At 37.2% G+C, this 27,833-nt stretch overlaps 1 protein-coding gene across 1 annotated transcript; it reads left to right on the top strand.

Annotated features, from left to right (window-relative positions):
• LOC131192025 (V-type proton ATPase subunit S1-like protein) lies at positions 1–27,619 on the top strand. Its single transcript, XM_058170779.1, has 7 exons — positions 1–115; positions 15,003–15,043; positions 16,305–16,366; positions 20,050–20,282; positions 21,379–21,429; positions 22,320–22,563; positions 26,125–27,619. Exons 1-7 carry the CDS (start codon positions 21–23, stop codon positions 26,425–26,427), a joined length of 1,029 nt encoding a protein of 342 aa, XP_058026762.1. The 5' UTR covers positions 1–20; the 3' UTR covers positions 26,428–27,619.
• The last annotated feature ends 214 nt before the right edge of the window (positions 27,620–27,833 follow it).

The raw sequence follows: 27,833 nt of genomic DNA, 5'->3' as shown, positions 1-27,833 counted from the left end.
AGGGTCTGATTTATTTCTCAATGGAAAGCAGTGCAATTTTTAGATTTTTATTTCTCCTTTTTTGCGTAAGATTTTCATCATCTATGGACCAAATCCCTGGACAAATGGAAAGGAGGTCAGTGATTTTATGAGTGTATGCAAAAAGTGTGGGGGCAGCTGAATGAAAGGTTTATGTTTATGCTTTGGAGAGGGTAGTAACCATATTGTTCATTCAGGTGTTCATGATTAGGGAGGGTTTTTTTTTCTTTTGACGTACTAATCACAGAAAGGCAAATAGTTTTAACATTCAAGATGCTGAGCTTATTTACTTAAAAACAGAGCTGTCAACATCAATGGAAGTTCTCTTGATGAAATTGTATTATATATGGGAAAATAAACGGTCCTGTTGTCTACAATCTTATACTTAAAACCCAAAAGCCATGAGAGAAATTAGTCTCTGTTGCATCTCTCCCTTGCCATGATGGTTTGATTTTCTTTCCTTCCGCACTGTTAATAACAGAGATATAAATAAAATAGTGTAGGTGTAAAACACACAGGCAGAAACGGTACTGATGACACTGAAAAAAGAATTTTTTAAAAGATGAAATGAAGCTTATAATACCAATTTTGATTCAAATGCAGATTTACCAGAAAATATGCAACCTCATTCTTGTTCCCTGTACACAATTTTATTTGTGCAACATAAAGCAGCCTCAAATATTTCTCCAGGGGCTTGAGTTGAGGAAAGTTACAATTATAGAAGAAAAATTAGTTACACAGAGAGATGTGCCTTGTTTCACCATTAAAATGCAGGTCACATTAAGATGGGGAGGCTCATAGCTGTGCTTTGGGGAGGTGGCTAATAGACAGGTGTTTGTATTAATCTGTGTCTAATTGTATAGATCTGTAGTTTGGCTAAGAGATGAGTTAAAGGGTACTAGATATTTAGTTTACCGGTAGTTATATTATTGGCTCATAAATGCAAGTGGGGGGGGGGGGAAGAGCCACATGAGTGATTTGTAATAACTTACTGCATCAAATTTGTTTTCAAAAATCTGTCCACTTTTAGGAAAGTGTTTCTAGACATATATTTAAGTCTCTGGAATGCAGGATTTCTCCAGTTCTGGGCTCATGATGTAATTAGGATGAGAATGAGATGTAAGATAGCTTTTCCTCTTTCTTGTCATTTAATAATCCTTAGGGCATGGCATGGGCAAGTCTTAAAGGTGGTAACTATTTGTTGCAAAAGTGGTTGGGAAAGTGATATTTTTGGGAAGAAATTCTCTTATCTGTAGGAAAGAGTTGGTAGTTTTTGTGTTTCCCTATGTGGATCTTGTTAGTTGATAATTCTGCCTGTGTGTAATAAAGCACCATTGACATAAAGATTAACAGCAGTATCCTGTAGAATTTCAATGGCAAGCAGACCGATTCAGTCTATTATTTTTTCTCAGAAAAAATTGTTATGAATGAAAAATGAAAAAAAATCTGTTGATACTAAATTCTTTTGACTATGTTTTCCCTATGCACAGTCTCCAAATCATAAGTGGATATTGGAGGTGATTATTGTTGTCCTTTCTATACTTCGGTATCTAGTGCTGTTGTGGTCTCCAATATCTGAACAAATCTGAATGATTTTATTTGGGGACAATTGGTGTTTTTGTTGTCCTAAGCTACATGAAGTCAGTTTGCATTAAAAATAATGGATCTGAGTTGTAACATATTTGGTCAAACCCAAGTATCACAAAACTTAATTTTCTGCAGCAGCAGCATCGTTAAATATTAATGCCACGAATGACCTTTACAGAAAATATAGGTAGCTACACATGTAGCCACATTTCAGGAAAGCAAAGTTCAGTTGTTTTTTTGTTTTAAGCAGAATTGAAAGATGCTAGTTGGTAAAGGTCTCCAAATAGGTCCTGATTTCCAGGCTCAAGAAGTGAACATTGTCAATACTATAAAAGATAGTTGTGATGCTGAACCCCTGTATCTGTGGCGTTCAATGTTTTGTATAGATATTTAGTTATATGCACTTGATCACAGGGCCACTTACTTTACACCAGATGTATATCCATTCCATTAACCTGCTTACTCTTTAATTTGGTGCCTTATATAGCAGCACCCTGAGCCTTAGCCAGAATACTATATTCCGAAGTACTGACAGCTCATCCTATTCAATGGCATTTGTGCAATTTGGTACCTTAGTTCCCTCCTCCAACAGTTCTTGTGACTGACTTATCATAAAATAATACTTTCGGTCTACAGTAAATACTCAAAATTTCAAAAAGCTTTTGCATATAGTATAGAAAAATTATAGAAGAATTATATTATTTCAACATAGATTCAAACTATGTCATCAATATAGATTTGAAAAAGTACATAAAATCTCATTAACACATTGAACAAGAAAGAGGCCAGAAGATACCAAGGCTTGATTTCTCTAGGTATGATTTCATATGGACTCCCAGCCCCAATTCATTTAATTTTTAATGAAGTACTAAGTAATTTAGTTAGAATAGTATTCTTTCCCCCCACCCACCCACAAACCCCATTAAAATCAAAAGGTGTCTTCAGGTGAATAAAAATAAGTCTTACATTATGTATACATAATAGATACATAAAGAAAGAAAAAGATAGATGCAAAAAATATAGTCAAATAGTTCAAGGAACAGTTAATAGGAATGGAGACAGAGAAAATATCATGTAATTTTAATAGAATCATGGAGAAAATTGTTCTGTGTGGTTGCTAAGAGCTGACAATGACTTAATGGCATATAATCAATCAATCAATTTTAAATAGAAGTCATACACTGTTTTGGTTAGAGCTGAACCAGGAATCTTCTACAGAGTAAATGGAATTAAAAAAATAAAGTACTGAAATTATTTAGGATGAAATGGTGTAATACTGAAAACTTTTATCAATTTGCATGAGAATTATAGTAATGGCTTAAAGATTTGAAACAAATGATATAAATGTAAATGTTCAAGAACAAAACATGAAAATGAAGTCATAAATAGTGTAAGAAAGTTGAAAAGGCTACAGCTGCAGGTGTAGATGATATAATTGGAAAGTAAAGACTAAATGTTGCTTGTTTATGGAGTGGCCATCAATTAATGTGGGAGTGGATCTCTTTGATGATTAGAAGAATGTTGTTTTTATAAATAAAGGGAAAGATAGCAAGAATATAAACCGGGGGTGTCAAACACTTTTTTATTGCAACTGCCCCCTCTTGCTAAACTGGGGGTGGGCATGGGTCAGCATGTGACGCATCCGGCCCGTGGTCGTGAGTTTGACACCCCTGATACAAACAAAAGATAGTTTGTTAGGTGGGATTATGAAGATGGCTTTCAAAATTTGGATTCACAAAGTATGAGAATTAACAAGGGGCAAAAATTGTGAAGGATGGTGTGGTTTTACTCCAGGAAAAGCATGTGCAGATAGATTTTACTCCCCCACCCCCCAGCAGGTAATTATGAAACATGAATGTGAAAAAAATTGCTGTATAAGCATTTAGAGAGAGCATATAGTAAGTTGACTGGGTTTGTACTGTGTAATACTTTGCACATATACAAAGTTGAAAATTCACCGATGAATGAGATAAAAGTAGTCATGATGCAAATAAAACAATATTAAAATAAATGGAATTCCTTAATGAACTGAGAAGGGAATAAGAGAAAAATCTGTGTTCCTTTCTTGGATGTTTATTGCGTTTATGCATAAATGTGTAAGATTTTTTAAGAAATGCATGTGGTGACATAAGATCATAAGGTGTTAGACATTAATACATTTATACTATTATATGCAGTTGATTCTCTGTTGTTGGCTGAGAATATAAATGATTTGCAGTGAATATTAGATAGATTGTATGATGCATGTGGAGTGTGGATCTGAAAATTAACATATCACAGAGCAGGTAATTGTAGTTGGCAGAGAAAATGGAGTGACAAATTATGAGTTATACAAAAAATATCAGAAAACTACAATATGCAAATGAATTATAGGTGATAGAATGTTTACTAAAGATGGAGAAATGGATCAAAAAAATTCAAGACATGTAATGTATGTAGAAAGATAGTGGATAGGATTTGGTCTCTTAACAAGGAATGATATCTGTTGAAAAAAATAAGAGTGATTACACAGGTGCTTCTGATCATTTTGTTATGTGGAAGAAAGTTGGACATGTTGTGAGAAACAGAAAACTAAGCTGAATTCAATGGAAATGCTGTAAAGAAATTGATGTGATAAAAGAAAAAGAGACAGAATCAAGAATGAATGGGTGATGAATGTAGAATGTGCAAAAATGAGCGATCAGTATGAAAGAAGTTTAGATGGTTAAATAAAATATACAGAATGAACAACAAAATTAATATTTGATAGAAGAATGACATAGCTTGAGAGGAAGAAAAAGTCCAAGGAAGTCATTGCTGGTAGGATTTGATGAAATCCTTAAAATGTGAATGGCCAGAAGTTTAGATAAGAAAAGGCGAAGTAGAAAGAAGTGAATGAGCATGGTGGAAAACAAGAATAGAAAAATCTGGAAATATCCAAACAACCAACCTAGATGTTCTTATCTTATTAACAGATACTCTTCTAATAACTAAGCATTTACAATATTTTGTATATTGCCCAAAATATAAACACTGGGAAGCCTGTCAGAGTTGGTTATATAATGGGCAGCTATATAAATGTTTTTGTTGTGTCTGCGCCCCCCAGCCGGGCCTCCTCCAGAAAGTGACTTGGAAAGTGAGGCGGAAGGGATGTCAGGACTTACCTCGGGAGCACCGGCTTCCCTGGCTCAGCTCCAGGAGCCAGAGGCAGGCCACGTAGAAGAGATAATGAGGCCTCCGTCCCTGACTCTTTCCCCCCCAGGCCACGCCTCCAGACCCAGCTGATGGCAATCAGGCCTGGCTGGACCCTAGGTTTCATAGGCAGGACAGGCGGGAACAACACAAGCAGGGGTGGGGCAGGCCTAGGAAGTGCTGAGTCATGGAGCCACACCCCACAGGATATAAAGGCAGCAAGAGCTGCTGTGCCTCTTCGTAGCAGGCAAATCAACTGCTTAACTAAGAGCTGAAATACTGTTTGTTCCTGGGTGACTCATCGGCGTCGAGGGAGATAACAGAGACACTTGGCAGATGCTCGCTATTTTCCTGCCAGAACTGATGGTGCCGGCTAATTAAGCCATTGCTCAGACGGAGGCGAGGGGGGACAGAACAGTTTTAAATAAATATATTTCATACAGTGGTGAAATTTGAATTGGTTTGCTATCAGTTTGCTAGCCATGCATGCACACTGTGGGCCAAACACATGCTGCGTCCACATGTGCAGTGCACACCAAACACACGCTGCGCATGCACATGCACAGTATGCACCAAAAGAAGGCTTGGGAAGGTAAGTAGAACAGCGAGGAGGGGATCAGCTGTGCCACACGATTTAGATTCACTAGAAAGCACGATTTTCTGTTTTCTAGCAATTTTAAATCATGTGGCACAGCTAAATGTTGGAAATACCGGTTTGGAGGAACCGGTAGCCTTTTTTTTACTACCGGTTCACCCAAACCAGAAGTTTTTATCATTACTGATTCTCCCAAACCGGTGTGAACCGGTAGCATTTCACCACTGAATCCATAGATGTTCATAGAGCTAAGCCAATTTTAGTTCGGCTGTTGACAGAATTAGAATAGGATTGATAATATCTTACACCAAGATTATGAAATATAGTAAATCATATTTACATTTAGAGTTAGGGTTAGGGTTAGGGTTATATTTTTCTTGAAGTTCATAATATATGAGTCATGGCTATTTACACATTAAATTGATTTTTTATTATTTTATTATTATTTATTATATTATTATTATTATTTTTTATTATGGCAAAATTGAGCATTATTCAGAATTTGCAATGAAAGGGACAAGAAAGGGAGGGATAGAAACTCTAAACAGGTAGTCTTTGATTAATGAGCATTCATTTAATGAGCATTCATTCAGCAACCATTCAAAGTTTGGAAGGCTTTGGATCAGGGGTGAAATGCTCCCAGTTTGGACCAGATTGCCCGATCTGGTAGCAATGGTGGTGGGTGGTTTGGAGAACCGGTAGCAAAAATCCCTGCCCCCCCCCCCCGCACGCCCAGCTAAGCCGTGCAATCATCAGAGTTTTTTTTATTTTTAAAAGCATTTTTTTTCAGCCGAAAAAATGCTTTTAAAAGTAAAAAAAAAAGCCTCTGATGATTGTACGGCTCAGCTGGGATCGTCAGAACCTTCAGTAGAAAAAATGCTTTTAAAAGGCTCTGACAATCCCAGCTGAGTTGCCTGATCATCTGAGCCTTTTAAAAGCATTTTTACAACCTCTTCAACCAAAGAGGTTGTACAAAAAATGCTTTTAAAAGTAAAAAAAAAAAAGTTGGCCATTCCCACCCAGTCACATTACCCCACCACCAAGCCACGCCCACAGAACCGGTAGTAACAAATTTTACATTTCACCACTGCTTTGGATGGTTCTTGAAATTCTGGCCATCCCAGCACCCCTGAGCTCACATGATCGCAATCTGGATATTTGGCAACCAGCTCACACTTATGATGTGCTGTAGTCACATGATTCAGGTGACTTTCCATGCTGGCTTTCCACAAGCAAAGTCAGTAGGTAAGCTGGCAGAAGTGGCTCGTGTGCACTCTCCCCAGTTCTATGGGACTTGTGCTGTACCTTGCTGGTCACCTGCACACTCTTGTGCAGCCTCTCTGAGCCTGGCTGTGTTGATGCTGTACCTTCCCAGCACAGCATCAGCACTTCCCAGCACTCTCCGTGGCCATGTGCACATCCTCATGTATACTACCCCATCCAGCAACAGCCATTCTTTTTGGCACGCCTCTCCACCATCAGTGCCTTCTTATGCAACCTCCCAGAGCCTTACTACACTTGTGCCAAGCTTTCCTGGCTACTTAGACATCCTTTCTGGTCTCTTCTATATCCATGTACACCCTTTCTCACCTACCAGGTACTTCAGTTCCCATCACATTCACACAAACCTCCCTTGCCACCCACACACCCTTGTGCACCATCTCCAAACCTTACTATGCCTGCACTATGCGTCCCCCAACCAATAGCAGCCACCTCAAGCCATGCCATGTGCAAACCGGGCCTCCTTGGCCATCTGCACACTCCCTCCCCCAGCAGCAGCCACTAACCTGCTTTCAAGCTGCTTGGGTCTTATAATTTCCTGCCAGCTTCCCCACTGACTTTGATTATTGGAAGCCAGCAGGAAGTTGTGAGGTGGTGCTCGCTTAGTGACTCCAGATTCTCACTTAATGATATCAAGTATTTCAGGGATTGCCATTGCTAAGCATTGTGGTCGCATGAGTTTGTCTTTGTGACTGCATTGCTTGGCAATGGAAATTCTTATCCCAGCTACTATCAACGAAGATGCATAAATTTCATTTGTCTGAGGACTGCACTAGCTTTTGAATCGTATATGTGGGGGTGGGAGAATATTTAAAAATATATAAAATAGGTGGAGACAAAAATAATAATATTGTGATGTTTAACATTATTTAAAAATTACATTTCTCTTTTGCACATAGATATAAAAATAAAGGGATTTTCTTACCTCAATTGATTTGTGAGTTTAAAATGAATTAAGATTTAACATGACTCTGTTCTCACCTTTTTCATACATGTAAATACTGTACACATAAAACACACATATAAAGGACATGAACATTCATTTCTGTAGACAGCAGAAATCAAAGAGGATAACAGAGCTAGTCCACTGCACCTATGATTCTGGTAATAAAAATAAAAATAAGGCTGACAAAAGATTTCAGCTTAACCCAGCCTTCTCTAACCTGGTGATATTTAGATGTGTTTGGACAGCTACTCCTATGATTTGTGCTAAAGCCTTGATTAGTTTCAAATTTGTCAGTACAATTTTGGGAACAGATATTATATATAAGAAATTTAATGTGAAGGTGGACCATATAAATGGTTTCCACATAAACATGGAATTTGTTATTCTAGCATGATCTTTGTCTTTACTGAGTCTGAGGCACAGGAAAGAAGATCATTTTTCATAATTGAAAAAAAAACATACTCTCCTGTTTTTAAGGAATGGATGCAGGATATGAATTTGTTACTCTCTCTCTCTTTTTTTGGAAAAGCTGTTGTGTTCTAAAAATGAGAAGATGATGTACTACATTGCTATATGATTTAGTTTTAATAAACTTATTAAATATATCTAGGTTTTCTTTCTTCACACTTCACACTACTTATCTTTTTCTGTTAGTGATGCAGGTTTTTTTAATTTCACAACTTTAAAATTTTAAATAAAAATTAGGGCTAATACAGACTTCTAGGGAAGGCTGGTCAATGTCACAACATGAAATTGTTCTTTTTGTTAAAAATGGCTATGTGGGAACCAGGGGTGAAATGCTCCCGATCTTGATCGCCCGATCTAGTAGTGATGGTGGCAGGTGGTTCAGAGAACGGGTAGCAAAAATCCCTGCCCCTTCTCTCGCATGCCCAGCTGAGCCGCGCGATCATCAGAGGTTTATTTTACTTTTAAAAGCATTTTTTCTTCAGCCGAAAAAATGTTTTTTGTTTTTTTTTAAAAAAAGCCTCTGATGATCACATGGCTCAGCTGGGATTGTCAGAACCGTTTCAAAGCATTTTTTCTACAAGCTCTTCGGCCGAAGAGGCTGTAAAAAATGCTTTTAAAGGTTTCTGGTGATCAGGCAACTCACCTGGGATCGTCAGAACCCTTTCAAAGCATTTTTTCTACAAGCTCTTTGGCTGAAGATGTTGTAGAAAAAAATGCTTTTAAAAGTAAAAGAAAGGAAAAAAAGTTGGCCATGCCCACCAAGTCACATTACCCACCCACCAAGCCACGCCCACGCCCACATTACCACCACCAAGCCACGCCCACAGAACCAGTAGTACCACGCCCACATTACCACCACCAAGCCACGCCCACAGAACCAGTAGTAACCAATTTTACATTTCACCTTTTACATTTCACCTCTGCTGGGAACATAGGACTGGAGAATATTTGACAATTCCATACCGTAATTCTAGAACTTCACTTTCTCACTGACAACTTTCTGAAAGTTCAGAGGCCTTCACTTGGTCATCCACTTTTTTGCTGCTGTTGGGATACTATTTCATGTACTATGTTTTTTGGGTGGTTCAACTTAAAGTTATTATTGTGAACCATTTTGCATGGGCTAAATGGTGCACAATATTTTAAATTAAGAAATATTATAGAGAGCGCACTTAAAAAAACACAAATGTCTGCAAACCAGAAAGCTTTCCTAGTTTTTTTACCTTAACATTTACTTCCTATGAAGCTTCAGTAGCACTCTTTCATCTCTCTTCATTTACTAACATCTGAGTTGGTAAATGTGATTTTAGAAAACAAATCATTCTTTGTCACAACAGGCAGTTGGGGGCTTATGTGTTTGTACCATCAGATTCTTCATTGCATTAGATGGATTTATGGGCTTTGGGGCTTCAAATGCATTTTCTGTATTATAAAAAAGTGGAAAGAAATGAGATGTTTAGATAAACACAATTAGACTTTGACACTTCGATTTAAAAATATCATTGTGGTTCCTGCCAGAATCCAGGACCTATTCAGGAAGAAGAGGCAATTCTATGAATTAAATGGATGCATATATGTTGCATCCATTTGTACACTTCTTTATACTAAAAGAACAATGCCCTTGTCATGCCAAAGTCAGTGCCATGCCATTGCTCAAAGGTCTTTCAATTCTCTGTATCCACTCATTGTTCCTGGCAACAATATGTCATTGTGGATAGATGAGTGCCATTAATGAGCCACGGTGGCGCAGTGGTAAGAGTGCAGTACTGCAGGCTACTTCTGCTGATCACCTGCTGCCAGCAGTTTGGCAGATCGACTCTCACCAGGCTCAAGGTTGACTCAGCCTTCCATCCTTCTGAGGTCGGTAAATGAGGACCCAGATGCTGACTCTGTAAACCACTTAGCGAGGGCTGTAAAGCACTATGAAGCGAGGGCTGTAAAGCACTATGAAGCACTATAAGTGCTATTGCTATTATAGGATCTTTTACTGAATGACTGAATGGCCACTGATATCTTGAGTACTCAGTGTTATGGTGTTTCCATATTTAGGGATATTGCTTTTGGAGACTGGAGTCATCCACTGGTGGGCAAGAAATACTTAAACTTTGTTTTACCAATGGTTTTTCTTCCAAATTGCCTCTTCCCTGTTTTTCCTGTATGAAGGAAAATATGTCTGGGGAGTTACACTTTTTTCACTCAGGTGAGAAAACTGTTTGGAAGATTTGAAATACCTCCTTCCCCCAAGCTGCTTCAGAAAGGATAAGGTAGATTTTTCCCATGGCTATTGCTTCTGGGTCTGTTTTTCATTTTTTGAGAAAATTCTATGAAACTTGGATATGTTCTGTATATTTTGATCCTTTGCTCTGTGAACCAAAATATAAAAGAGGAAGAATCCAGGGAAATATTATGTCTGGATCTTTCTGCAGTCAATAATGATCCTGTAAATGTTTTGAATTACAGTGATTTGTTGCTTGATTAAATATTTCTGGCAAATATTTTTAGATACTGAATATAATCTCTGCTAAAAACCATACAAGCATGTAAATACATTAGATGTTTCTAGATCAAATGATTTGGCTGTTTATGTATGAATAGGGACCAAAGCCACACGGAAGTGCTCCATCCATAGTATTCTGTTAGTCTGTGATATGAGTAAGGGCTTTCATGTGTACATCTGGACACATGAAATTCTGATAGTCATTGATCTGTAGATGATGTGGAAGGATGAAGAAGGTGTTATTTTGCATGTCCAATATTAGGAGGAGCTTTTCAATGCGGCCATAGTCTCTGCTTCAATGGTGAATGTGCTAATCTTATTTCCATAAGGTTTGAATGTTTCAATGAGCAAATTAAAGTTTCTTTGTGGCCCATTTATTATCTGATTTTCAAGTAGAAACACTGCTAATAATTTCTGTGTGGAAAAGGTTTGGAAATTACTCTTGCCATTAGGTTTCTAGCACAATTATGAATATTTCACTTGGAAGCATATTTAGTGCTGGATGCATTTTGTTAGTTTGGCATGAAACTTGGTTTCATTTTCTGGCAGTTTTCTGCAAAGTATCAAAATTGAAACCATCAATTTTTAAACAGTTATTTAAGAGTGCACTATACTTTGTTGGGACAATACTGTATAAATAGGCATGTTCGCATAATTTGTGAGTGTTTAGTAATTTCACAATGTAAAAAGGCAACACCCTCAGGTCACCCTTGTCACTCAGATCACTCGCCAATCCTAACCTGTCAGTGAGCTCTAAGCAATAAAACAAAAGGCTGCTTAAGCTTTTCCACTCATATTGATACTTGGGCTGAAGTTGAAGCTGACTAAGCATGTCTCTTGCTTAGGAAATTAGCAAATACCAAAACTATAAGAAATCTCCTCAATATATGGAAATCATTTACATACAGAATAAGATTCTTCAAATCTAGATCCATCACCCAAGACCAACATCTGGGCACACAAAATGGTGAAAATTATTTCACCCTGCGGGATGAGAAAACTGCCTTTCCTCCTTACTGGACTGGAACACTATCCCCAGAAGAAAACCATAGTTGCATGTTTTCCAATACAAAGACCAAACTTTCCTATAAATATTTTCAAGTCTGCCTTTCAATGTGTAGTCACCTTTGATTGATAGGCTGTCTGTTTCACTATCAAATAAATTCTACTTCTGTTTCAAGCAGTTGTCCTGTGCTTTTTAATTCAGTCAGGAAAAACCAGAATTTTCTTCTAACAACACTAACTTGGTGTCATCTGAGATAAGGTTTTAAGGTTTTAAGGTGTGAAACTCTGCATAGTTCCAGAGAGTTCATGAAGGACTTTAATATTAACCTCAATTAAGCTGCAGCTCCTCCAGTAGTGCACTCAATATTGGCCTTGTAGTTACCCTACCAGACAGGAATCAAACCAGATGAGCCTGAGAAATTTGGTTGTCTTCTGAGTCTCTTGCCCTATCCACTATCCAGTTGCAGGCTAGGCTGTCTCTTATCTGAACATTGCCTTGGCAGAGACTCTTCTCCCAGTCTCCCAAGTCTCCCAATATATCACTGGGAATAAACCATTCAGCTCAGTCAGATGCTATGGACATGTCTTTGAGCCAATTTAGTTAATCATATTAGTTTCAACTCTGCTGCACATTGTGGATTTTCAGTTGTCTTGTTCTGTATAGAATTATATAACTAAAATATGAATGTATACTTATTAAAACAACTTTATAGGCTCTAAGTTTCATGAAGGAACCTATAGTCCTATACCACTACAACATATAAGGAATTGAACTGAAAAGTAGCAACAGGAATTTCAGGATGGTCAGTATATTTACCCACCAGCTCCTGGATTTATATGTAAGTTAGGGACTTTGCACTAATAAATAGTTACTTGTTGCCTAGCAAAAACAATGTGTGAACAAGACAGGGACAATACTCTTCTGAATTTCAAAATCCTCAGTGGTATCTATGAGTTTGCTTTGAGATATTTTAATACATTTTCAAACCTACAGTGATAACTCTAGTAAAATGCAAACATTTTGTTCACTTAATTTTATTGGCCATCCAACTCCAGTGAACTTTGGGTGGTGTAATATGCATTTCCTAGAAAGCTTGTGTGTGGCTTTTCTTCAGATCTCTAATGTGACCTTTAATTGATAAGCCGATTAAATACTAAATACTGACTAAAAAGATTAGCATACAGCAGATTTAATGTTGAGTGCAGTGACTAGCACAACAGTCATCAGCCCAAACTGGCTGCCTCCCTTGACCCAGGCTGCTTTTCTAGCTGGGAATATAGCATCTGCCAGCTGTCCATTAAACCGCTTTTGCTCTAGCTAGCTGTATGTGAGGCTTGCATAAGAGACCTACCAGTTTGTTTAACTCAATTTTCTGGGTTTATGTGGCAAAATGAACCTCATTCAGACTGGGTTTGCACAAAAGATTCACTTAGAAGGTAATCTCATGGCTTGTGATGCAATATACAGGTAATCCTCAACTTACAGCCATTCATTTAGTGATTGTTCAAAGTTACAAGGAGTATTGGAAAAAGTGGCTTATGACCATTTAGATACTTACGACTGTTGCAGCATCCCCGTGGCCACGTGACCAAACTTCAGATGCTTCGCAAATGACTTATATTTGTGACATTTGCAGTGCCTTGGGGACATGTGATCAGCTTCTGCAACCTTCTGACAAGCAAAATCGATGGGGAAATTAGGTTCACTTAGCAACCATGTTACTAACTTAACAGTTGCTGGATTCACTTCACAACTCAGGCAAGAAAAGTCATAAAATGGGGAAAATTCACTTAACAAATGTTTCACTTAGCAACAGAAATTTTGGGCTCAATTGTGGTCATAAATTGAGGACTACCTGAATCATAAAAATGTAAGGTAAGGGTAAAGGTTTTCCTGTCCAGTTGTGTTCGACTCTAGGGTGTGGTGCTCATCTCCATTTCTTGGCCAAGGGAGCGTTGTCTGAAGATATTTTCCATGGTTATGTTGCCAGCATAGTTAAAGGCACATGGAATGTTATTACCTTCCCACCGAAGTGGTACCTATTAATCTACTTACATTTGCATGCTTTTGAACTGCTAGGTGGGCGGTTTGAATAAACATTTATCATAAGTCAATTTTTGCATTTGCCACGACAAGAAAGGAGTAGGGGACAGGGATCACACTGCATCACTCAGACTCCTAGTTGGCAGGACTCCAAAATTTGAACAGTACTTATTGTGTTGCAGCAGGCTGAGCTGTTCCCAAACCATTGCGTGTATTTTTGCTACCTGGCTTTGAAACATGAAATATGCTGAAATTTCTTGTTTCATTTGACTTCCCTTGCCCCCAGGTGTATTGAACTGGGAAGACTTTTGCAATAGTTTTATTTACATAGAATAGAATAGAACAGAATAGAATAGATTTTTTTATTGGCCAAGTGTGATTGGACACACAAGGAATTTGTCTTGGTGCATATGCTCTCAGTGTACATAAAAGAAAAGGTACCTTCATCAAGAATCATAAGGTACAACACTTAATGATAGTCATAGGGTACAAATAAGCAATCAGGGAACAATCAATATCAATATAAATAGTAAGGATATAAGCAACAAAGTTACAATCATACAGTCATAAGTGGAAGGAGATGGGTGATGAGGAACGATGAGAAGATTAATAGTAGTGCAGATTTAGTAAATAGTTTGACAGTGTTGAGGGAATTATTTGTTTAGCAGAGTGATGGCCTTCGGGAAAAAACTGTTCTTGTGCCTAGTTGTTGTGGTGTGCAGTGCTCTATAGCATCGTTTTGAGGGTAGGAGTTGAAACAGTTTATGTCCAGGATATGAGGGATCTGTAAATATTTTCACGGCCCTCTTTTTGATTCGTGCAGTAAATTCAATAACTACTTTCTCAGGTATCTATCAGACTCTAGCAAAAGTCTATTTAAATCTACTGCCAATGACCTGCATGTTATTCCACTGCCAGGGTCCCACCTTTTTAGCCTGAGACCATGAAATGCATTTGTTCGTGAGCTGCATTTGGCCTCCACTTGCTTGGTAGTTTAAGAAATCTTCTGCAGCATCTCTTCAATGAGTATTTTAATCTTGATTTTTATTCATGGATTTAATGTTTTGTTTCCTGGTTTTGTTTTTAAAATTGTATCCATTCTTACCTGGATGCTTACCAGAGTGGATAAATATCAAATACATAAAATGAACCCACTTAACAAACCGGTTGATTTACCAATAGTTGTATAACCTAAAGTTTCATTCTAAATTCAGTATGGAGAACTCTTTTTCCTAAAAAGATATTTAAACTTTTAAATGGATACATTATTTCACAGATTATATTGCAGTTTGAAAGTAGTAAATATTGCCTTTCTGCAGTTTAAGTAAGGTACATAATTTTTTTTAAAAAATGTTGCTGAAATACTACTTTTTTGTCTGCTTCTTTGCAGTTTGTTTGTATTCTCTGATCAAGATCTACTCCAGAGAAATGGTAAGGCTTTAATTGTCTCCTGCAAATTGTCACTTCCTGAAAAAATACAGGTCCAAAAAATTTACAGAGGAGTTTCAGGTGACTATAGGTCACCAACAGATAGTTTAATTAATTCAAACATTTTTAACCTTTCTGTTCTGCCAGAAATATTCCTATAGTAGCTTAGGAACGATTAATAACAAAGATGTCTGTGTACAGGGATACAAGCTAAATACAACACCAAAGGAAAATATTGATGAGCAGGGAAGCCATAACAAACCAAGCAATAGCTCTTAGAGTCATCAGCTGAAAACAGTTCAAAGAACTGGAACCCATTAGATCTTATATTTCATTAGATTTTTACTTTTTATTTTATTTTATTTTATTTAGATTTTTACTTTTCTTCTGCAGTGGTTGCATCTAATTAGTATGTAAGGGAGTTATGCAGTGATGGCATAACTAAAGGGCATGAAATGCTCTTTCCTTGAAATGCAGGTAGTCCTTGACTTGCAACCATTCATTTATTAACCATTTGAAGTTACAACAGCACTTTAAAAAGTAACAACAGGTCCTCGTATTGATGACTGTTGAAGCAGCCGGTCAGTCATGTGATCAAAATTCGAGTGCTTGGTAACCCGGTATGTATATATGATGGGTACAACATCCTTTGGGTCATGTGATCACCATTTCATCCCCTCTTTTTTCGGCATCTGACATCAATGTCATTAGGGAAAGCTAGATTTGCTTAATGACAATATAATTTACTTAACAATTACAGTTGTTTAACAATTGTGGCAAAAAGGTAATAAATTTAAGCATGACTTATTTAACAACCACCTCATTAGCAATGGACATTCTGGTGCCGATTGTGGTTGTAAGTTAAGGACTACCTGTAGTAGACAAATAGATGAAGTGAGAAAATGCTTTGTGTTTATAACAGTCCATAATACAGTTGATTCACCAGGCTCCTAAACAAAATCCCTGAGTATTAAGAATTGTTCATACTAATGAAAGGTAATAGAAGATTATATCTCTCTGGGTTCTACTGGGTTCTTTTTAAAAAGATTGGCTCAAATTATTCACCATGTTGGCTGCTGTGTTAAACTATATCTGATTGATAAGTTGTCTGCCCCAATACACACACTCTTTCTTTTTAAAAATATTTTTATATCAGTCTCCTCTTTGATAAAAAAACCCCTCAAACTTAAAAAAAAGTTATTAAAATTGCTTATTGCTAGGATTAGTTTTAATTGGAATGTATTGTATGTTGTTTCTTTTGTAGGTCGACGGTATGATGGCAGTGTGAAGCCCAAAATTAATTTACAACAAGTAGCAATAACACAGGTATGGAGACACCAGAAAACTGGATAGTAAGTTCTTAGATGACAATATTTTCTTTCCAAGTCATGTAGCATATTTATGTTCTCTGACCAAATTATTTTCAGTGTTATACAGCATATTGCACCTGGGTTGTAAATCTGTATGATTTACTACATATATATATATATCTTTTTAAAAAAAATATTGATGATACCAGATAAATTCATGGTATGAGTTGGTCTTGCAAGATTTGTCTGCCTAGGACAATTATTACCCTGGTACAAACCCCATTGATTGCAGAAGTAGTGACACATATCAAAAATTAAAATAAAAAGCAAAAGGAAAGGAAAAGGAAAAAGAAAAGAAAAAGAGACTAAACTTTCCATGTTGATAGTATAACTGAGAAATACTCACTTGAAGGTTTTCTGCAGGAAACTCTGGATGACACATTTATTGGTACTTAGGAATATCTGGTATATATTTTATATATTTGAAAATGTAGTTCTATTCTGAATATCAGTAGTTCCCAATTTTTCCCAGAAAGTATTCTAGAATTCTATTACAATTTTTTTTTGGTTTCTCTTAATAGCTACAAGTTATCTTTGTCTTAGGGCCAAAACTGAGTCCAAAATTTCTGTTGCTAAGTGAGACATTTATTAAGTGGCTTTTGCCCCGTTTTATGACCTTTCTTGCTATAGTTATTAAGTGAATCACTGCAGTTGTTTAGTTAGTAACAGTGTTGTTAAATGAATCTGGTTTCTCCACTGACTTCGCTTGCCAGAAGATTGCAAAAGAGGATCACATAACCCAGGGCACTGCAACTATCATAAATATGAGTCAATTGCCAAGTTTCTTAATTTTGATCACATGGCTATGGGGATGCTGCAACCGTTGTAAGTGTGAAAAATGCTCCTGTCATTTTTTTCAGAGCTGTTGTAACTTCAAATGATCACTAAACAAGCTGTTGTAAATTGAGGAATGCCTGTACTTATCAATTAATTGCTCCCCCCCCCCCGGTGTTATTTTCTGCTATGTTGTAATGACATCTGTTGTCTGCTGGCACAAGTGTGCACAGAACTCTTTGGCACGGTTTTACCAGCAGGGTGGTTCATTTACCAACTCTCCTTCTAAAACCTTCTATATTCCTGCTCAGTGTGCTACCACAATCCAATTTATTCGAGAGAAATTCTCTTCCTGTGCTGGTCTGATCTGTATGGAACAAAATTGTGTGAACTCAATAACAATAATGTGGCACATCCAGAGGTGGGTTTCAGCAGGTTCTGACCAGTTCTGGAGAACCGGTAGCAGAAATTTTGAGTAGTTCAGCGAACCGGTAGTAAATATTCTGACTGGCCCTGCCCCCATCTATTCTCTGCCTCCCAAGTCCCAGCTGATAGGGAGGAAATGGGGATTTTGCAGTAATCTTCCCCTGGAGTGGGGTGGGAATGTAGATTTTACAGTATTCTTCCCGTGCCATGCCCACCAAGCCACACCCACCAAGCCACACCGACAGAACTGGTAGAAATTTTTTTGAAACCCACCACTGGGCACATCCTCTGACTTTTCTCAATAGCTTAGCCAAATATTCTGGGCTAAAATTTAAGCCCTCTTAGAATAAGCAGACTGACTCAGAAAGAAATTTAAACAGATAGATAGATAGATAGATAGATAGATAGATAGATAGATAGATAGAGAGAGAGAGAGAGAGACAGACAGACAGACAGATATGGATATAAATATGGATATGGATATAAATATAGATATAAATAGATATAGATAGTATGGAATTATTATGGTTGAAAGTCAAAGGGAGAAATTCCTTCAGTTCCTCCACTCAGGAAAATATATATAAAACAAAAGGACATAAAAAAATAGGACATAGTATAAGAAAATAACAAAAGCAAACAAATTTCTAATAGCTCGGATAATTTCTTCTGCTTTTTTTTTTTTTTTTGAATAATTTTTATTTCCATTTTCCAACATCATATTTATGTACAAACTATTATCCATCATTAATCATTAATTTTTATTTATAACTGATTCAGGCCTGCCCGATTGCCACTTCCTTTCTACACAACCTCCCTCTCTACCCTCTACTACTTTCCCTCTCTACCCTCTACTACTTTCCCATCCTTCATCTCCTTCACTTTACTACTTCCTCTCCTCCTTCTCCACTCCTCCCTTCTTCCACCCTTCTTCCACCCTATCTAACCTTCTTATTCCCCTCCTCCTTCTCTACTCTTTCCTACCTACTTTCTTCCCTCCTTCTACTCCTCTCTCCTTTTCTTCCTGAAATGGCAGTCGAGCATCGCCAATATCATTTTAATTTTTTTAATTTCATATCTTCAAAATTACTGTACATTAATAATCAATCCATGTATCATTTCCCCTTCCCCCTCCTCCCCCTTCCCCCCCCAGACTTCCCAGAGCAAATACCCGGTATTATAACCAACAATCACAAGCTAAAGTATGCAAAATATACATAACCTCCCACCTTTAAAAATTTAAAACTTTAGATCCCCTCACATTAAGAATAAAAAGATAGGAAAGAATAATAAAAAAAAGAAAAGAAAAGAAGCAATACCAACTTCACATATTACTTCTTCTTACAGTTCATTTTTAAAATTAATCCATCTTCTCAAATTCAATTTTTTTCCCCACTTGTATCTTCTGCTTTTCTTATGAGAAAGAAAGGTGTAACAGAAAAGAGTCTTTCTACTGTTTTTTAAAAGCCAACTTGAAAGAGTTGAATTCCTTGGCTCATGATTGCTAGTTCAGATTTGATTTTACAGGACTTTGATGGTGTCTGCCAATTTTCTAGATTGATAGAATTTAGGTTTCATTGACAGACCACATTTGTGTTTTCTTTCATCTCTTTCATGTCTGAGCCTCTTGAGATGGGATTTCTCTTTTACATTTCTGCTATCTCCTGAAATTTCCAGAATTTTTAAAACTAGTACTCTACGTAATGTTACAAAGATTTAACTTTGTTTATATTTTGATGAAAAATATCCACAAATTCAATGTCTGAATTAGCTGACATAATAAAATTCCTGCTGATAAGCAGCTGTATAAATCTTTCCACTATTATTAACATAAATCAATATATCTTCTTGTATCTAGAAGGATAAAAATAACAGTTCGTATCTCAAGCAGTTCATATGCAGATATTTATAGTTTAGCACAATAATTGTATAGTGTTTCACTAAGGCATTGTATCACTAATAGCACTTATGCCATTTCACTCTGACAATAGTAATTTAAATGATATATTTTTTAAAAAATTGTTCAATGAGCTTTGTCTCCACTAATGATTAAACATTTATTAAAAAAGATATCCATATTTTTAGAAACTCTGTTTTTTACTTATGTATTGGGGACGAATAGTAATTATAATTTCTTATGGTGTTTTATATGCAGAGCTTGTCTTCCTGTTAGACAGAATTATGATAGCCACTCTGAAGCAGGGTATTGCTAGGTTTTTACTTTTTTATTATTATAGTCAGAATTGAGAATTTAGTGTAATGTTCTAGTTCTGATTCTGGATGGGCTCCATCTCAAAGCAAAGCATTTTGGACTAGCTTTGACAGCAAGTCATTTATGGAATTGAATTTATGTTGCTCTGGTATCTAGTAATTCAAAATTAAGCGTTAGTAGTATGTTAAAGGAAGAACACTAATTGTTATTTCTTACTTGGTTGCATGCAGATTGGCAATTACAATGTAAGCACTAAAGAGAATTTGGAGAAAGAATCTATGATTCACAGCCACTACAGTCCACTGAATGTCACCATTAATGGAAGCCCCTGTATTCTATTCTGGGCCAGAAGGATCATGATTAAGTTTCAGAACCACACTCAGATGGATCTAACAGACAAAACATTTGGTGTTCACGCATCGGTGGATGTTGCTGATTCAAATTGCAGTGAAGAAAATGCAATGTAAGATTTATTGAGATTCTCAATCATCCAGGTTGTGCTTGTCCCAAAGGTGTTTTTTTCCAAAAGATGACTGGCCTTTCTTGATTTTTTTCTTTGAAAATGTTTCATTTGACATCCAAGAAGCTTCTTCAACTCTAACTGAAGAACTGAAGTAGCTTCTTGGATGAGAAGTGAAATGTTGTCAAACAAAAAATCAAGAAAGTCCAGTTGCTTTTTGAAAAAGCAAAAACCTTTGGTGCAATGCAAAATTGTACCCTACTGTGGAGTTTTCCTAGGTCTGAAATAAAATTAAATGTTTTTTTAAAAAAATCAACAATTCAGTGTCCTTATGGCAGTGAAATGTTGAGCACTGAACTAATTTAATGATTTTGAATGTTCCCAAATATTCTACTTGCTGAAGCCATAAAACTGATGAATGCTTGTCATCCTATGTTTGTCAGAGACGTTTGTCAACACAGGTTGTCTGTGTTTTAACTTTCATATAACCCAAGAAAGAAAGAAAGAGATTGTAAGATAGATTGAGAAGAAAAGGTTTTGTGATGTATAGAAGCTAAACACTAGACCATGTAGCAAGATATATGTATAGAAACTTATACTAAAATTAATGGGATAATCTTCAAGGTATCATAATATCCTGGGTCTGTGACAAATGCAGTTTATTTTAAGCCTAATTGTTGTCTGTTCGTGAACTGTAACCATGAAATATAGCTGTAATTCAATTTTACTATGAATGGAATATAGGTATTACTAGGTACCCTCACTAATGTTATCCTGAGGTCCTGTGAATCCCTAAGGAAGCACTCTTGGATACAGTTGCTGGCTTTTATTCAAGCATTTATTGTACTATAGGAGCTTGGCACAAGCCAAGTGCCACTCTGATACATTATAGGGCCACATTTTTTGCACCAGTGTATGATTTGGACATATCAAGAGTGCATGTTGTGCCATTACCAAGCTCTGTCCTTTTTGTGTGTTGTGATGGTACCATGCAACCATCTTAAATAACTTTGATGAATTTAAATTTAACTACATTCTATTCTTTTCTTTCTCTTCCACCTCTGAATAGTTCTTGATTTAATTGTCCTTTTCCATCTAGGCTTTCACTTAATTTTGGTGACATTGACAATTTGAAAGGATTTGTTATCAGGTATGTTTTCAAATATTAATCTTCACAGCATTATTACATAAAAACTATACTGTCAGCCTATCTCCATTATGATAATGTTAAAATGTGAAATCATGCCACTGTTGCAACAAATACAATTTCTATATTCCTCAGTTGAAATTATCAGGACTTCACTTTGGAAGGCAATATCCATAGGCACAGTTGCATGTTATCAACTTTTAAGAGAATAACTGCAAATATAGTTAGCGTATCTCACTTTTGTGCCCTTGTTAGGAGCAAATACTTTATTATCCTGCACTATGCTTTTACTTAACCTGATTTCTGTTGTCTTAATGTTTTAATGAAAATGTATTTTTATGATGTTTGGTAGTTCTGTTTCCTTATTTTGCAATATTATGTATGCTATGCTGGGCTTTCAGTTTAAAATATATACATATGAGTTTTCAAAATTCCAAATTGCTCTAGGAAATTTTGCTTACAAAGGTGATGTGTGTGTTTTACATATTAATATATGTAAATTAGTGCACTACATGAACATCCAGTACGATTTATCCTCTTATTTTTCTAGCCTTTAATTTAGACAGTGCTTTTAAAGCACTAGACACACAAAATGTCAAGGCTATTGTATTATTTATCTAGAAATGTATTTATGATAAGTTTTAAAAGGAATATTTGCAAACAGCAACAACCTACTCCTCCCTTCTTTTCCATTATCTTGATTTTCTGGCAGTTTAGAGTATTTTTAGTTTTTAACAATGAAAACAAAGAATTGAAAGGCATACATTCTGGATCAACTAAAAAATCCCATGCAATAATAATATGAAGTTGGTATATCTTTATGAGATTTATTTACATATATAAACAAAAATTGGCAAGATTTACTGTAATTATTTTCTGATTTCCCCTGGCAGATTCATTCTGACAAACAGTTACTACAAGTTCTCCATTCAAAATTGGTTTACCTTACACAGAATCCAGCTTATTTACAATCAATCTGTACAAGCAACTTTCAACGCAACACGAATACATGCACCAGCAATCTATTCTTATCACTGTGAACATGTCAGCAACTTGCAGAGATATGATGCACTATTAACACCCAGCTCTGCAAACGATGCAGCCAAGCACTGGGAAGTTACTTTTATTGACTTTCAGGTAATGTGTGGGAAAGCCAACCGAGGCCTTTAAGCAAATACTTATAAGGCTAGATCTGTGAAGTAAGGAAGCTTAAAGAACCTTTCAATGTAGTTCAGGGCTGTCAAATTCCCGGCCCGCGGGCTGGATGCGTCATGCACTAGCCATGCCCACACCCGGTTTAGTGAAGGGGAAAAAAGGCAGTTGCTTTGTTCTTACAGACTTGCAATGGAAGTTTAAGAATTATTCAGAAGTCTCTCTCACTGTTTGTTTGTTTGTTTATTTATTTGTCAACAAATACAAGGAAACAAGTAACAGTATAGACATAGACATGGACACATGCATTTTTTTTTGGCACAAATAAAAGGATATAAATAAGCAAAACATGCCATCAACACATAAAACGAGTGCATATAAATGGGAACAGTAGGACAGGGACGGTAGGCATGCTGGTGCGCTTATTCATGCCCCCTTAGGGACCTTTTAAGAAACGTAAAAGATCCACCGTAGACAATTTAAGGTAAAAGGTATGGGGGTTAGAGAGACTAACAACAGGATCAGGTAGAGTGTTCCAGACATTTACTACTCTATTGCAGAAGTCATATTTCCTACAATCAAGATTAGAGCGAATTACATTGAGTTGGAATCTATTGATAGCCCTTGTGTTATTACGGTTGAAGTTAAAGTACTCATTAACAGGTAGGACGTTTTGGTAAATAATCTTATGAACTAAGCATAGGTCAGAACGTAGACGGCATAGTTCAAGGCTATCCAGGCCTAAAATTTCAAGCCTGATGGTATAGGGAATTTTATTTCGAGCAGAGAATTTATTTATTTATTTATTTATTTATTTATTTATTTATTTATTTATTTATTTATTTATTTTTATACCGCCCTTCTCCGAAGACTCAGGGCGGTGTACAGCAAATAAAACAACAAAACAAATTAAAATACTATAACAAGTTTAAAAATCTAATTCGACCGCTGTATACTTAAAATATTAGCTAAAAATTTTTTTTTTACAAAAGCTAAAACCCTGTTAAAAACCCGCTAAAACCCCCCATATTTAAAATCAATCAGGTCAGCCCCGCTTGGTGAATAAAGAAAGTCTTGAGCTTGCGTTTAAAGTTCCGGAGATCAGGGAGAAGACTGAGTCCCACCGGCAGCTCGTTCCATAGAGCCGGGGCCCCCACAGAGAACGCTCTTCCCCTGGGGGCCGCCAGCCAACATTGGCTAGCCGACGGCACCCTAAGAAGGCCCTCCCTGTGAGAGCGCACTGGACGCACCGGACAATGGGAGGTAACTGGCGGCAGCAGGCGTTCCCGTAAATATCCCGGTCCAATGCCATGGAGCGCTTTGAAGGTGATAACCAACACCTTGAAGCGCACCCAGAAGACCACTGGCAACCAGTGCAGGGAGGAGAGGTGCGCGGGAGAGGTGTTACATGGGAGCTACGGGGAGCTCCCTCAATCCCCTGCGCGGCTGCATTCTGTACCAGTTGGAGCCTCTGGGTGCTCCTCAAGGAGAGCCCCATGTAGAGAGCATTGCAGTAATCCAGACGGGAAGTGACGAGGGCATGAGTGACCATGCATAACAAGTCCCGGTCCAGGAAAGGGCGCAATTGGCGGATCAGGCGGACCTGATAAAAAAGCTCCCCTGGCGACGGCCGTCAGTCAGTCAGTCTATTACTGTGTGTAATAAATATCTCCAGTTATTAGGTATTAGCTGCCATACTGTTGGGGGCCTAACTATTGTCCTCTTTCAAGACTTGCATGTGTGAACTTTTGAGATTTTATATATGAGACAATTGATAAAAATATCAATAAACTTCCCAAAAGAATGATAGCCTATATCCTAAATGTAAATTGGAGAGAAAGAACACGAGATAATCTAGGACAGCTGGCCGGCAGGTGGTGGTGCATGTGTGGCAGAGCTGAGCTAGGGCGACGGCGTGCCACCTCTGGAATGTGCACCATAAGTTTGCCACTACTGATTTAGGACAATGATAGCAAATCTTTTAGACACCGAGTGCCCAAACTGCGCACACGTGCATACTCAAACTGAAAGGTGTGTGCATGTATGTGAATGTGTACATTCGCAGACATGCCCGGATGTGCAAATAAACGGACGTGTACATGCATGGATGCGCGGACGTGCACATGCATAAACATGTGTGTGCGATTGCGTGCGTTGACATGCACATGTGTGTATGGGCATGTGCACATGTGCACAGAGATGAGCATGCACAGCGATGCACATATGCACAGCCGAGACCCGAAGACCAGCTGGCCAACACCAGCAGTGCAGCAAGAGGTAAGATCTTTTTCTTTCATGAGCTTCTGTTTCAGCGTTTGCAGGGAAACAGAAGCTCACAAAAGAAAAGCCACGGAGATCTGCCCTGGGGCGACGGTGCATGTGCCAGCAGAGAGGGCTCTGCATGCCACCTTTGGCACACATGCCATAGGTTCGCCATCATGGATCTAGGACATAATGAAGTTTGAATTATAATATAAACACATTTCATTAAAAGTAACTGTACTTATTCTGGGCTAAGTATTCTTAGAAATGCATATTAGTCTTAGAATATACAGGGTTATTCAGAGGTGGGCGTCACATACTGTAACAACCGGTTTTCCCAGAACTGAAAATATGAGCTTGCGCACTGCATCAAGAAACCAGCGATTATATAGGATGTGATAACGCCAGGGTGGTGGGGCGGGCCCAGCCGCTGGCCATAACTACTGGTTCGCTGGTCCAAACCAGCAACAGCCCACCACTGGGGTTATTAATATACTTCCTCCTGAAAATTCTGGTATCGCCATATTGAAGTTATATTTTTGTTATTGTAATAAAATGATAGACTATATTAATGAATTACATGATCTGATCATTACTGGTTGTTTATTGTTTTCCCAACTAGATGTTGTGATAAGATGAAATGGCAAAGGCACTTACCTGAATAAATAGTTTGAGCTTTCATCTCACTGATTTGGTTTATGGGATGGTTCAATTTGTGTCAAGGTGACACTTGAGAAAGTTACTGAAATTTGCAAAGAGAAGTAAACAAGCCTGTCAAGGAGAAAAATAGCTTAACTGTTTCCACAGCAGGGATATCTGCAGGCTGTGATTGAAAGAGTCAGTTTGGCAGCCTTGACAGTGTGATTGAAGCTCAGACAGTTTTTATGTGCAGTGCACAGAATCGTTGTCTCTGTTTTAATAAGCTATTGGGTTTATCTTTTTGACCCTGGAATTACAATCTTTGGTAGTATCTTGACTAGCCTTATTTAGCCAAATTTCCTTCAGATGTGTTAGTAGTACTGCATTCCAACTCATTTGGGAAGTGAGTCAAGGCTTAACTTCTGCAATCTCGCACATATATCTATATACCAGATTTCTATCCTAGTTTATTTTAGAATTCCTCGATGACATACAAGAAGCTCCACAGAAATAGATTCTAATTTCTATTTCAGCAACTGATACTGGGGAAAATAATTTTGATTACCAATAATGATCAATGAATAGCATGCCCTTGGATTGCAAGGGGAGGTTGTCTTAATTTAGACTATTTGATTTTCTTCACAGATTCAAGGATTTAACATTGAAGATGGACAGTTTGCTTATGCAAAAGATTGTGCTTCCCTCTTCCCACCAGCCATTCTAATGGGTCTAGTGATGTCTCTGATACTGCTTCTTGTTTTAGCTTATGCTCTTCACATGTTGATGCACTTAAAATCCATTGACAGACATTATGAATGCAAAGCATCTTCTGCTTATTATCCACAGATGAAAGATATTGATACAGCAGATGAAAAAGAGCCCCTGAGAATCAATGGGCATGAAACTTATGAACTTAGAAGCCAACAATATTCTAAAATCTATATCTAACCATTATCCTGGGTGTTTGTTCTCATCCCATGGTTAGACAGCAAAATGCTTCAAGAAACTTTTGCAGCTATGACCTCACAACACTTCTGAAACAGAATGTCACAACTTTAATTTCAATCAAACAATTTCAAGTTTTCGTGATTTTGTGGAGATAAAAGTAGAAGTGCTGCAGTGGAGTGCTTCGTTACTCATAAATACAAAAACAGATCACACGAACGACTTCGTTACATTTGTCAATACAAAAAGCAACTTGGAGATGAAAGGAGATGTTTCATGGTCAGGAATGTTTTTAGAAATATAATGTTGACTGATTAATTAATTGCCTGGGATTTATCTAACAAGGTGGAATTTGCTGCTGTTCTAAAGCTGCCAAATTTTTCTTCCCAACGAAAATAAAATATCACAGCCAAAGATGCATAACAAAAATAAAGGTCAGTTCTTCAGATATGGTCTAGCAACATCATGTTCTTTCTGCCATAACCCTCAAGATTCTTTTCCCTTCCTGCAATATACACATGAATTCTATCTTGGTGTAGCAAATAACATTTTAACTGCTAATGAGCTGAAAAGTGACTATGTGCATCCAAAACATTGTGTCTGGTTGCAGTGTGAAATGCAAATGCCAGCCAAACAGCAACCATGTATATGGCTTGTGAAGATATTATATGAATTTTGTCAGTTACATCTCAGTGTTATACAAATTTGCTGTGGTTAGCTTATCTTGTGATGCTTTTGTGCCAAGAGGTATCCTTGGCACTGAACATTGTTCACTTTTGTTGTATTTCACTGAAATTATAAACAGTTTTTGATGTTCCATTCTTCTAATATTGAACTAATTTTTTATGACATGGTTTCTCTGATAAATGATCAAAGAATACCAGACTGTTGGCATTAATTTCCAAACATGTCATTCAGAATAAGATAAAAGAAAATGAATCTCAGTGGGAAGGAAGAATTTAGTGTAGCAATCATTGCCTCTGATACTGCAAAAGTATGAGTGTTGTCTTCAGTTTTAATTTCCAAAGCCTTGAGAGTCACATTTAATAATGTTTTTGAAGAAAACCAAACAATTGTTCAAAGGGAGAAAGCCCCTGATCTCTTGTAACTGTATAAAAAGAATCTATTGTTGTAATACCTTTTGAATTCTACCCCAGATGTACCCTCTATTCTATAAATACATCTCTAGCATGACGTATCTAGGACAGCAATTAGAATGTTTTAGCCCATGGATGAAGAAGTTGTTTTGAAGCCATACCATTGTAACCACTGCATAGGTGGTCAATACTCCTGAAAAACTGAAAGTTTTATTCCAGTGTAGATACAAATTTTGAAATCCCATAAATGTTAAATTTTAAGAAACATTATCTGGAATCAGAAAGCCAAGAACTTAAACAAGCTAATATAAA

This window comes from Ahaetulla prasina, chromosome 2 (assembly GCF_028640845.1).
Source record: "Ahaetulla prasina isolate Xishuangbanna chromosome 2, ASM2864084v1, whole genome shotgun sequence".
In the NCBI taxonomy this organism is placed as follows: Eukaryota; Metazoa; Chordata; class Lepidosauria; order Squamata; family Colubridae; genus Ahaetulla; species Ahaetulla prasina.
Note: the sequence above shows the minus strand (reverse complement) of the source record. Positions and strands in the feature narration are given on the sequence as shown.